This window comes from Podarcis vaucheri (genome assembly GCF_965113315.1).
Source record: "Podarcis vaucheri genome assembly, chromosome: 5".
Lineage (NCBI taxonomy): Eukaryota > Metazoa > Chordata > Lepidosauria > Squamata > Lacertidae > Podarcis > Podarcis vaucheri.
The window spans coordinates 34806358-34818688 of NC_138763.1; the positions used below are offsets into that span (position 1 = coordinate 34806358).

General features: G+C 41.2%; 1 protein-coding gene across 1 annotated transcript in view; it reads right to left on the reverse strand.

Annotated features, from left to right (window-relative positions):
- CLSTN2 (calsyntenin 2) overlaps positions 1-12331 on the reverse strand; it is a 347890-nt gene that overhangs the window by 85772 nt on the left and 249787 nt on the right. The window contains exons 5-6 of the mRNA XM_082221771.1: positions 10608-10757; positions 784-969 (exon numbers count right to left, since the gene is read on the reverse strand). Of these exons, the coding sequence (XP_082077897.1) occupies positions 784-969; positions 10608-10757 (336 nt within the window). The remainder of the gene's footprint in view (positions 1-783; positions 970-10607; positions 10758-12331) is intronic.

The following is a 12331-nucleotide window of genomic DNA, read 5'->3' on the forward strand; positions in this document are numbered from 1 at the left end:
GCAATAAGCAATACTGTGCACATCACCAAACTCTCTCTCTCTCTCTCTCTCTCTCTCTCTTTCTCTCTCTCTCTCTCTCTGTGTGTGTGTGTTTAATGTTGATTTGTCCTAAATATTACTCTGTGAGAAGTTGCTTTCACTTTTATTAACGCTTGCACATTTGGCAAAATGCAAATTAAGCAGGATCATCAGGCTAGAATAACTTATTTATTTTTTCAGATTTTGTAAAAAGAGGGGTTCAGAGGTTTATTACTGCCCTTCACCAAGTTCATTGATATATGAGCTGCTAAAGTAATGAAGTGGGAGGCAGAAACAAGGGGCACAATTCTGCATTTCCTGCTTGCATAGAGGTTGCATAGCGTAACAGCTAGCAGCCTGTTACTTCTCCTTGGGCTATTTGCAGAGGAATCCCTTAGCCTCAATTGACATTTGGAGATGAAGATCTTACTGCATGTTAAAGCAGAAGTGGAGATAGAGAAAGCAGGAGTTCTTCTGACTCTGCCTGCTTCAACTTAGAGATAATGCCAAGCTTGCACTTTTGAGCCCATAAGTATACATATTAGGGAGTCTGTAACACAGGCAACAACTGATTTGCGCGTGTCCAATTGTTGCACAACCACACATGCACACATCACTGTGACCCGGAAGTGACAGGAAAAGGAGACGTAAAAGGGCAGAGTTGGCTAATGTGTGCTCAATGACCTGGAAAGCAACCCCTGTGTAAATATCAAAATGTTCAAAATAGCAATGCCAAGTAAATTCATGAAAATGCTAAAGGTATACCGCATAATTTTTGCAGGGATTTTTCAGAGTATGTCTCACGATCACAGCCCTTTCCAATGTAGTTAGTCTGCAATTCAATGGTGGTCTGAATAGAAGAAACAGGTCCATCACAAGTCTCCAGGTGAATGCTAGGAAATAACGGTATACTCCCAGAACCAGGCTTGTACTCAATACGTTTATTCCAGTCTAGAAAGAATAACAACATTAATTCACACTGTATTGTGACCAACACTATCAAATGATTTCCACAAGAATAAAATTATTCGTATTTTATAAATTTTGCAAACAGAAAAGTAGAATGAGCAAGAAAGCAAGTATCAGAAATTACAGATCTACATGGACCAACGGCTTGACTTAGAATGAGTGTCTATGTTTCTATGATTAACACTTTCCCTTTGGGCTCCAATAGAAGTTTCTATTATCACTCCTTGCTTTAATGAATGTCACAACTTCCCTCAGCTGTTTTTTTCTCATAATCAGAACATTAAAAAGTGCAGTTGAATCACAGAGTGGTGTGGTTGAATCACTGGTTGAAACCAGTGTGGTGTAGTGGTTAAGAGCAGTGGATTCATAATCTAGTGAACCGGGTTCGATTCCCCGCTCCTCCACATGCAGCTGCTGGGTGACCTTGGGCTAGTCACACTTCTTTGAAGTCGCTCAGCCTCACTCACCTCACAGAGTGTTTGTTGTGGGGGAGGAAGGGAAAGGGAGATTGTTAGCCACATTGAGACTCCTTAGGCTAGTGATAAAGTGGGATATCAAATCCAAACTCTTCTTCTTTAATATACTTGCAGGAAATGTTATTTATTACCACTGCCATGCCCCATCAGGTCCATTTCTGTTGGTGGCTGGTTTGCATTTCCAGTCAAATATACCACACAGGAAAACAAACAGGAAATGCCAATATATTTGCAGCTGAAGCAACACATGTGATGGGATGGAGCCACCCTCTCAAAACCAGCATCACTTTGGCTTATGTGGTTGAGGATGGTGTGAGGGAACATCACTGGTGCCCTGCCCCATCTTGGTAAGCAGCAGCAATTCCAGTGTCAGAAGCATGGTTCCATCCCATCACTCACACTGCTATGGAGTTCAAATAATTGCTTGCTGTTGTTGTTTTTTAAAAAACGGAGTAAAATTTGCATAACTGACTTTGGGATATTGGTGAAAGCCTTGGATAACTTTATACGCAGAGCCTTACCAAAAGGCAATGTATATGTATACAGAGTTCTGTAGATACAATTAGTTTGCTCCACTCTGCCCATATTGCACCAGCATAGCTAGGAATCAGCACAGAGAAGGCCAGGCTGGTGGAACCTGCCCTACTCCTAAAACGTGTATAAATTTATGGCAGAAGTATCAAAAACATATTATCTGAATGCCCATTATCCAGTGTTTATTATTATTATTACTGTTCACTTGTACAAGCCAAAGAAAAGTACTGAAACACATATTTGGGTAAATGTGGATTAATGTCTCCAATCATGAGAAATAACATTTGGACCATATTCTTTGGTGATCAGGCCACATCTGGAGTATTATGTCCACTTCTGAATGCCACATTTCAAGGAAGCCATTGAAAACCTGGAGTGTGCCCAGGGGAAAGGGACCAGGATGGTATGGGGGTTTGAATAGGCAAAAAAATGGAACCACACATAAAAAAGCATACCTCCAAAATCCAGTCCAACGAGACACTGTGCTGCCAGTACAACCTCATTGCCATGACACCCCACCCCCTCTATCCATTCCATCCTATACACAGTCTCCCTTCCTCTATACAGCCCTGATCATTCTACACTGACTCACCTCCTCTTCACAATGCTGCACCCCTATCCATCCTCACCCTGCCCTCTATTCCTCCCCTATGCAGTCCTAACCCCTCTGAACAGTTCCACTCATTTCCAGAATTCTACTTCCCTTTGAATCATGCAGGTCTCCTTGCCCCCTGTACTAGAGTGTGCACAGAGGAGAGGGAACAGAAGGAAACAAGTCTGGAACTCAATTTGTACATGGAACAATTGAAAGAGTTGCTTATGTTTATCATGAAGAAGAGAAAATGAAAGGAAGACCTCACATGATAGCTTGCCTTCAAATATCTGAAGGCCTGCCACATACAAAAATGACAGATTTTGGCTCTTAGGACATTTCTCCTAAAAGTGAGAGCTGATAGAAAGTGGAACAGGGCTGGTGTAGCCTGGTACAGCCCGCACCGAGCAAGGTGTGTGTGACAATATGATCTCCAATCTCTCTTCCAGTTCTATAATTGGAATGGTTGTTGTTCACAATTTCCCCAGCAGAGAACCAAGAAAACAAAGCATATTGCTGTTAAAGAGAAAATATGCAAGCTATTAATATAACTTGAAACCTGAAAATCCATCTGGCGTTCAGCCATCCAGGGTTGAAGTCTTAGGACTTGCAGAGTCTCTAGACAATAATTATCAGTTTATATTGTTTCTTTGGAGCATGAGCAAAAGTCTTCTGAGGATTAGTCTGCAGCTACCAGAATAACTACATTTACAATTAAATTATTTCAAATCCAGACTCTGTCACAAAGGGCTTCAGCTTCCAAAAACAGTGTAAACTTTCCCCCAAATATTATCTATAACTGCATAAATAAAAGCAAGTTACAAACTGTCTATGAAAGAATTCTTCAGGTTCATAGCTTTCACAGGCTAATCCAGAGTTTGTTCAGCCAGACGTCTGGTGACCCAGAAGATTTAAACCATCAACAACAGCACACGCTGTGCTGCATGTAGCACACTGACCTTCTCAACCAGAGAGTTTTATTTTCAAATATTTGACTAAATATGGAATTTGCAAACAGTTTCAGATGAGAGACTTTGATCCCTTCAAAATATTGGTCTATTAAAACTATTTTAAAAAATGCATGTATTTCAGGTTTGCACAATGGGTTTTGTGCAAACATATTGCTTAATTATCACAGAGATGTTTAGATGCTGCAGATGATTCTTTAAAGCAACCATCCCAGTTAAGCTCTTCTACTAATCTGCGCATCTGGATATTTCATTTGTAAGGTTTTTCCAGACAGTGCACATTGATAATATGCATATCTAGTCAGTCTGATTTAGCCTTGCACACATAAGAATGCGGTGAATGGAATAAAACTCATTTCAGATCAAATGTTCATTCACTTCAAGGTTTGATTGAAGACGCAAATGAGAAACTTTCTGTATCAAGGAGGAAAGAGAACAACGTGCTCAGATTATTTAAGTGTAAATGGAGTTTAAATTGCAAATCTTGCTTCAGTTATGACCAGTTCCTTAGTTCATTCTTAAAAGATTTACTGGGACTGTACTCTAAGATTCATGCGGAAATTGTTTTAGTTTCTGATGGATGAGCCAAAGTTGACTGTTGCCCACTCAAAAATTTACTCCTACTTTCAATTGAAGAAGGAAGTGTGCAAAAGCTGATTGAATAATGTTCAGAGTACCATGCAATCCCTGAACTAACAACGTACAAGAAAGGTTCTTGAGACTTGGAGCAAAGCTGCTGAGCAATTCCTAAACTTGGCTAATAAAGCTTGGGAGTATAGCTTAAGCAGAATTCCTTAATAAAATTTGAGTTTTGTAGCTTTGCCTAGAACTGGGAGGGGGGCTGGGATCTAGGAACCCAAAGCTCAGGGGTCCCACTCAGAGAGCAGCAAATGATAAAAGCAGTAGCAAGTGGGTGTGTCATTAGCAAGTGGATTGAGGGACATGGTGAGACTCACTGGGGCTGGGCAGGTCACCACAACATCCTACCTCTCTTTTTATTTTTAAAAGTGTTTTATAGTCAGCAGAAGTCAGCTGGAAATATACACAGCTACAATGTACACTTTACTGTTTTTGCTTTGAAAAAATGTCAAACTTTTCAACAACGAAACAGTGCTTATTTTCAAGTAAATAGTTTTGCATCAAGACAGCAGGAGAAAACTCCATTTTATTTCTACAGTCATGGTGCTACTATGATCGACGTGAGTTTAAAATGCCAAACCTGCACATGCTCTGAGCATTTCCTTTTTAAAGGGAAGGCAAATACTTTCTGTTTGTTGTTTTGCTTTAGCAAGTCAGGAATGTAAAAACAATTGCAAAGCATGAAATTGGGGAGTGGGGGTAAGGAGAAGAGAAATGTTAATTGTGTGCTTCAGAACTGAAGCAATGCACACCAAGTCCAGAACCCCAAAATAATAATTAGCTGAAGTACTGCTTTATATTCCCTAGACTAGCCTTTCCAAACTTTTGGTCCCCCAAACAACAAGTCCCTCCAGACACAGCCAGCCTGTACTGATGGTCAGGGATGATGGGGATTGTAGTCTAACAACAGCTAGGGACCCAAGATTTAGATAAACTGACCTAGGTAAGAGTGCTGATCCAGTTCTGTCCCAGGCCCCACCTATAGTCATGTGACATGATGGTAGTGCTCTTGCCTAAGGTATTCTGTCTATGCTTCACCTGAAGCAGGTCAGAGATCATCTTCCTTGAGCTAGATCAGACAAGTTCAATGTTGCACAGCTCTCTTATGAAAAAGGCTTGCCATTTCCCTGGGATGTGCCCTTTGCCATGGCTCAAGGGCTGCAGAGTTTCTGTAGCCTTACTATTTCACCTTTGGGGGCTTTTGAACAGCTCTGTCTGCGGCGCAATTGGTGTCCACTGCTTAAACAGAAAGCAGAGAACATGGTTTTTATGTGATATCCCTAATTGAACATGAACATTTGGATATGTTGAGTGAAATTTGTGAAAATGAATTTCTCAGCTCCACCTTTCCCTTCTGCAGCAATTTTAAAATGTCTGCTTCTAATGAGATCCAGGGAAAATGAAATATTCTTATATAAACGCAAATAAATTCATTGAAGCCTTGAGTGACAGGGACAATGTGATTTTACTGAAATGGCGTGTTCTTCAACGGCAAGGAGGTCAAGGTCTTATTCTTCACTGTCAAGATACTACCAGTTTATTTACTGAAATAGCCAGAGGATACGCAAAGGTTTAACGTATGTGGATAGATGGGGAAGGATGAGCATGCATAGATCACTCCAGGCCAAATCCATTCAGTCAAGGCTGTGTTCCTAGTTGTTGTGAGGAAGGGGGCAAGCATCATTTTTTGATGTGCAATGAAAGTGCATACAAAGGGTCTGGAGAAGTAACTACCTAACTGGGAGCACAAAAGGCTGCAGAATAGTTTTAAACAGTTACTTGTGCTATGAGCTTAACTACATATGGCCAGTCATTTTAGCAGTTATTCTGTACTGCTTTTAAAGGTTTTTGTTTGTTAGTCTTTTGCTTTAATGTTGCTGTACACCACCTGCAGAACTGGCCCTGTTACAAGTGCCACATAATGCTCATTCTACAGTGGTAAGATATCAGTCTTTTAGCCTGGCAGTTCCTGCGCTCTAGAAGTCCCCAACATAAGGCAAGCACCTTCAACTGTATTCTTTCCAGCACCTGTTTGCAACATCTTTGTTTAGGCAAGCCTATCCGAACATGTAGAAGTTAGAATATACTGTAGAATCAGGGACTAGAGAAATGATCAGGGAGGATAAGAGTATCAACGGCTATATAATACTTCCAGGATCAAAGGCATCATGCCTCTGAACAGCAGGAAAGCAACAGTTATACAGGGTTGCTGCTTCATGTTCTTAGAGATTTATCAGATTCGTAATAGCTGGCCTCTGTGGAAAACAAGATTCTGGACTAGGTAGGTGTCTGGTCTCATATTGCATACTTTGATGCCTTTCATTCTCCTCAAAGCCCAATACATAGAACTATTGGGCTGCCCCATGGTACTAGCATGGCACTGAAGCAAGCTGGCATGTTCTTTCTACATTTTCTTATATCCCAGTTTCACAAGACCTGAATTATATTGATAAATCTGATTAAAAATTACATCCTAACTTTTTTTAAAAAGAGCATTTGCTGTTGTGCACCCTTCATTGTGATGGATGATCACTGCAATTTTTGTATTTACTTGTTAGTGCAAAGTACCGCATATAAGCAACAGTATGAATTCATACATAAACTCAGCAGCTGTTTGATTTTGGACACTATCTTTCTATCACCTTATCACAATACAGCATGTAAAGTGTCAATCATTGTCCTACAGCAAAATTTGATTCCTCTGCAAAACAAGAATAAATAATGCACATAATATTTCCTATGACTTAAAGAGGTATACTTTTTCATGTTACTGCCTTTCTGTTTCATAAAACACATCATTTATTACTAGCTCCGCATTTCTTTGGCATAAGGTTTTGTTGGTTACTTTATCTACTAAAGGTTTGTCTACTCTGTGGCATTCACAGAGTCCTGAAAGCTGGAAATCTCAAAAGCGGCAGATTCCTCTATAGAATCATTGCAGGTGGTAATATCATACCCCAAGAATAATTTAGTACTGTGGATATGCAAATGTCCCCCTGATCAAAATGGTCAGGGAGATCTTGAGATGAAGAATTAAATCAAGGAAACATCCAACCCAATTATCAAAGACACATTATGAAGGTTCCTGGAGAATCAGGAAAGTTTACTATGCAGAAAGGCCTTACAAAATAGCCTACAGATGTTTTGATTTATACATTCTATGAAACTTGGATAAAATGAAAAACTTGACAAGGTCCAAATAAACGGCATTTTAGGATATGTGCAGTCTGGAATATAACCCCAAGATATCCAAGATAAATAAGTAGAATGCAGAGGATGGGTACTGCTTTTTATGGCTCTATTAATATCAATGAAACAGGAAGTTGCAGAACATATCACAGGTCATCAATGCCCTGCTGAGCCTATGCCACATACACAAAGAATGTCTAAGTAGTCAAGGATCAATAGCTATAATACATCTTGAAGAAGAAAACACTTCTGGTGTTTCAGCCTTTGAATACCTTATTTCATAGAATTCCATTTTGAGGCACTGCACATCAGGAGATCAGAAGGTCACAAGTTTATATCTCTAAGATAAGCATTGCTTTTCTTCCATTTTTTTGAAAGTTCACTAGACTGCAGATTCTAAAGCTTAGAAGAATTGAGAGACAAGTGCTCAGATTCTGTCCTGCAGTAATTTATTTGTTAGGGCTAAACCTGCTGTGAATTTTTAAAAAGCAGCAATCACCTTTGCAGTTGGGGTGGGGGTGGGGGGAGACTAACTTAACTATTTCAAAATCCTGGATATGAAATTTGTTTGAAGTTTGAATTTGTTCATGCCATAATAATACTAAAAATAAAATAACAATAAATAAGTGGACAATCACATCAAATATATTTTGCTGCACTTTCCCACCTACACACTTTGCTGCACCTACACACAGGTTTCTTGTTTCCAAAATGGGATTGGGGGGGGGGATATTCCAGATGTATGCCCCTATCCATTAAAAGCAATGCTTGCTCTCTGTTAAAAAAAAGAAAACAACTTCTAAGCACCTGTAGAAATCACAAAGGAGTGTGACCTAGATTTCCTACCTCAAATGCTCTACCTCTGCATTGATCCCAATGGATTATTAAATAGGTCACATCTGACACTTAATCAGTTGCAATAAGAAAGTCTTATATTAAAAATGAACCTTTGAGTGGTGCCACATACTAGTCACAAATCATCAGAAACAAAACACACAAACAAAGCATCTCATCTGCATTGAGAGAGAAATATACTAAAACATATGAGAAAACCATTGATATCCTAACTTTTGAGGAATGCACATATTTGCTCCTTTGAAATAGGGATCAGTACCTGGTGTTCCCTGAGCTGAGTAATAAGAACAGAAGAAAAGCAATGGCTCATCAGTTCCAATATCCTGTTCTCACAGTGGCCAACCAGATGCCTATGGGAATTCCATAAGAAGGCCCTGAGGGCAACGGCATTCTTCCTACTTGTGATCCCAGATTCCCAGCAACCAGCACTCAGAGGCATACTGCCTCCAACAGTAGTACGTAAGGCTGAAAGCTAACCCATCAACTCAAACTAAAGCATTTTAGGAACTGAATCCTGAACACATAATATGGGAGGACCTTTTTCCAGATGTGTGTTCAGATTCATTCAGTTTTAGCAATAAAATGTAGCAATAAGGTCTAGCAATAACAAAGGGGGGGCTCATAACCAGGGCCGGATTTAGGTTTGATGAGGCCCTAAGCTACTGAAGGTAATGGGGCCCTTTATATGTCCAGCTGTGCTTTGTCAACAACAAATTGTCGCTGTTTTTTGTGTTGAGTATATGCTATATGGTAATTTATGGACCTAATAGGTATCTAAAGCCATTTGCACATGCAGAATGTAGGCCCCCTATATATAGATATGAGCAAACAAGTGATATTTTAGGGAGCAGACTAGCAGACGGGGCCCTTTACTACATCATAGGAGCCTACACTGTCAGCATCACCCTTGAGCCAGTGCCACCAACTGGACTCATACACTTCAGCCCCGACTGGGCTAGGCGAGCTGGGTAGCACTTCCAGAGACCACCTTCTGCACAGGAACAGGTCAAAGTGCTGTGGACTCACAGCTTAGAGTTGTGAGCGCCGGATTCACTTCCACAAAAAGACAGTCGTCACACAGCAGAGTATAGCAGAGCATAAACGACTCGGAGAGCAGCTCTGTAGAATATCTTCTTTATTCTATCTACAGCTATAATACAACTATATACAGAGCTAAATGAAAAAGCTGAACTGCACTGAGTGTGCAGCTGCTCTTAGCAGCAACCTTATCTATACACACAATCTCTAACACTCAGTCTCTCTCTCCGACACACTGACTGACTGACGTTAGGCTGGAGCGGAATAAGTAGAGAGCAGAACACCGCCCCTCCTCTCTGGAAAATCACCAGACTCATCAGCAGATTCTTGGATATGGGAGGGGTGAAATCTCCTCATACACAACACAAAACACTGTTGCTGTATGTAGGTTTTATTTTATTTGTTTTTTTTATCTGATATTTTGGAAATGTACACCCGGTTGTTTTTTTCCTTTAAATTTTTTGAGGGGCCCCCAAGAGAGTGGGGCTCTAAGTTATAGCTTGTTTAGCTTATACGTAAATCCGGCACTGCTTATAAGAGGAAGCAGGTGTGGTTTGAAAGCCCAATCCTGCTGAAGTGGATGCTATGACTACAAACCCCAGCATCTCTCGCTAGAAGGTGGCACTATTCAGTTGTAACAAAAACTTTAATTAAAAAACAAAAACAAAACAGGCAGACTTGTTGCCAGCACATGGTATCCTCAAGTAAGAGCTGGGGCCCTGGGCTACAGCATGAATTGATGCTTTCTCCTGGAAGAAGCGGTGATCACTGTTACTGCTGCTGCTCCTTGTGAGCTGCCCATCTGCCTGACCTTGAATACTAGGAGGCATCCCGGGAACAGTGTCATTCTTGCTTTAGCCAGGCACCTGGTCATTAAGGGAGCAAACCTATGCACAAGAAGCCGGATCCAGGAACAGGGCCGCTGCTGGCTAAGCCAACCTAAGCCTAGCAGAGGAAAAACAAGCCTTTAACGTAGTGCTTGAGTTACCCTTTTTGCCAGCTTAAGTTACACTGGGTTGTCAGGTCCTGTGACAGAGCTGAACCATGCTGTAGGATTGCTCTCTGAATGTGGGGAGCCTCTAACTGTTAGTGAACTAGTTGGTTTATCTCCCCTGCTTTCCCCTATATTTTAAATATTTTGTTTTGAAGTATTTTTTCAAGGTTTTGTCATTGCTTTCTGCTTTGAGTATTTATATCACTTGAAAAGCGCATTACATAAAAAAAGAGAGAAATTGCCACTATTCTACAACTTTAAAGAGTTAACATTTTATTTGTATCTCAAGATTCATCATCAACATTTCCAAAGAAAGAACAATACACAATCCCTACCTTGCCATCCGGGCTTACATACAGGCTTGACTTCAACTCGTACCAACACATCTTCAGTTGCACGTTTTTGCCCGCAGTCAAAAGCTGTTACCATTATCTCATACTGACGCTGTTTGTCATAACTCAGCTTCTCGGTATTTCTGATATTCCCTGCAGGTGTGAAACAGGACAATAAACTGCAATTGCTTCACTGTCAAGATCCTGGGTTCATATAATAAAAGCAGCAATAATTGCCTGAAGTATACAAAAGGACTCAGATATAACAGAAAGTGGGGGCAGAAAGGACAAAAGGAAAGATCTGACCTTCCCAAATGCTTCTTATTAATCTAACTTTCCTTTCCCCCCCCCCCTCCGCCTTCAAACACTCAAAATAACACTACTTTCTTACACAGGATGGAGCATATGCTTTCAGGACTGGGTTCAACAGACACAGGAAACAAAACAGAATCCAGACATACCGTAATTTGAAAAAAATATTCAGTGCCGCCCTGGTGAAAAAAACCCATATGGTTATTTATACATTAAGGGCAAAAATCTAGATATGAGATACATTGGCTGAAAGGCTATAATAAAGCTGCAATGAGATAAGGCATAATTCTTGCCATGCTATGGAATGTGAGATATGGTGCCGTGTGAAAGACAGACTGGTACAGATTTTCTGAAATGGTGGTGTGCCCATTGTTCAAGTGCAACTTCATTGGCAGGGCAGCCCAGATGAGGTGAATATATAGGTGGTATTGAAAGGGTAGGGCGCGGGTGGCACTGTGGTGTAAACCACAGAGCCAAGGGCTTGCCGATTGGAAGGTCGGTGGTTCAAATCCCCACGACGGGATGAGCTCCCGTTGCTCGGTCCCAGCTCCTGCCAACCTGGCAGTTTGAAAGCACGTCAAAGTGCAAGTAGATAAATAGGTACCGCCCCGGCAGGAACATAAATGGTGTTTTTGTGTGCTGCTCTGGTTTCACCAGAAGTGGCTTAGTCATGCTGGCCACATGACCCAGAAAAACTGTCTGCAGACAAACATCAGCTACCTGGGCCAGTAAAGAGAGATGAGCGCCACAACCCCAGAGTCGTTCGTGACTGGACTTAACTGTCAGGGGTCCTTTACATTTACCATTGAAAGGGCAGGACAAAAATATCAAATCATTTAGCTCTACATACTCTGAGCACACCCCTGACAATGATGAAAACTTCCACTGATTAAAGTGCCAGGAGAATGAAAATCCCCACCACCATTCCCTTGATTAAGAAGAAGGAAACCATGACCATCAACAGCCCCATCCACATCATAATGTCAAAGCAGAAGCTATATTCTGGACTCAAGCCTAGGATCCCATGCCTATGAAATCTGAGCTGCTCCACTAGGCTAGGGTTCCTCCTACAGCCTATGGAATCTCAGCATATGTGATTGGGTCTTCAAGGAGAAACAATGTGCCCATGGTGCCTCTGTTTCCTGACTCCCGCTGCGGCACAAATATCATGGACTTTGGCCCTGGTTTACAAAGGCAACATTGATTATCAGCAGGGACGCGGACTTATAAAAAATATTGGGGGGGGGCCGGGAAAGCTCGTGAAATGCAAATAAGCTCATGAATATGCAAATAAGCTCATGAATATGCAAATAAAGTGGCACCGCCCCCTCGTGAGCGAATAGGGGAGAGCGTGCTGCGCCTATTAATCAGCTCCGGAACAGCTGATATGCGGGAAACCTGGGGCTAGAGGCAGG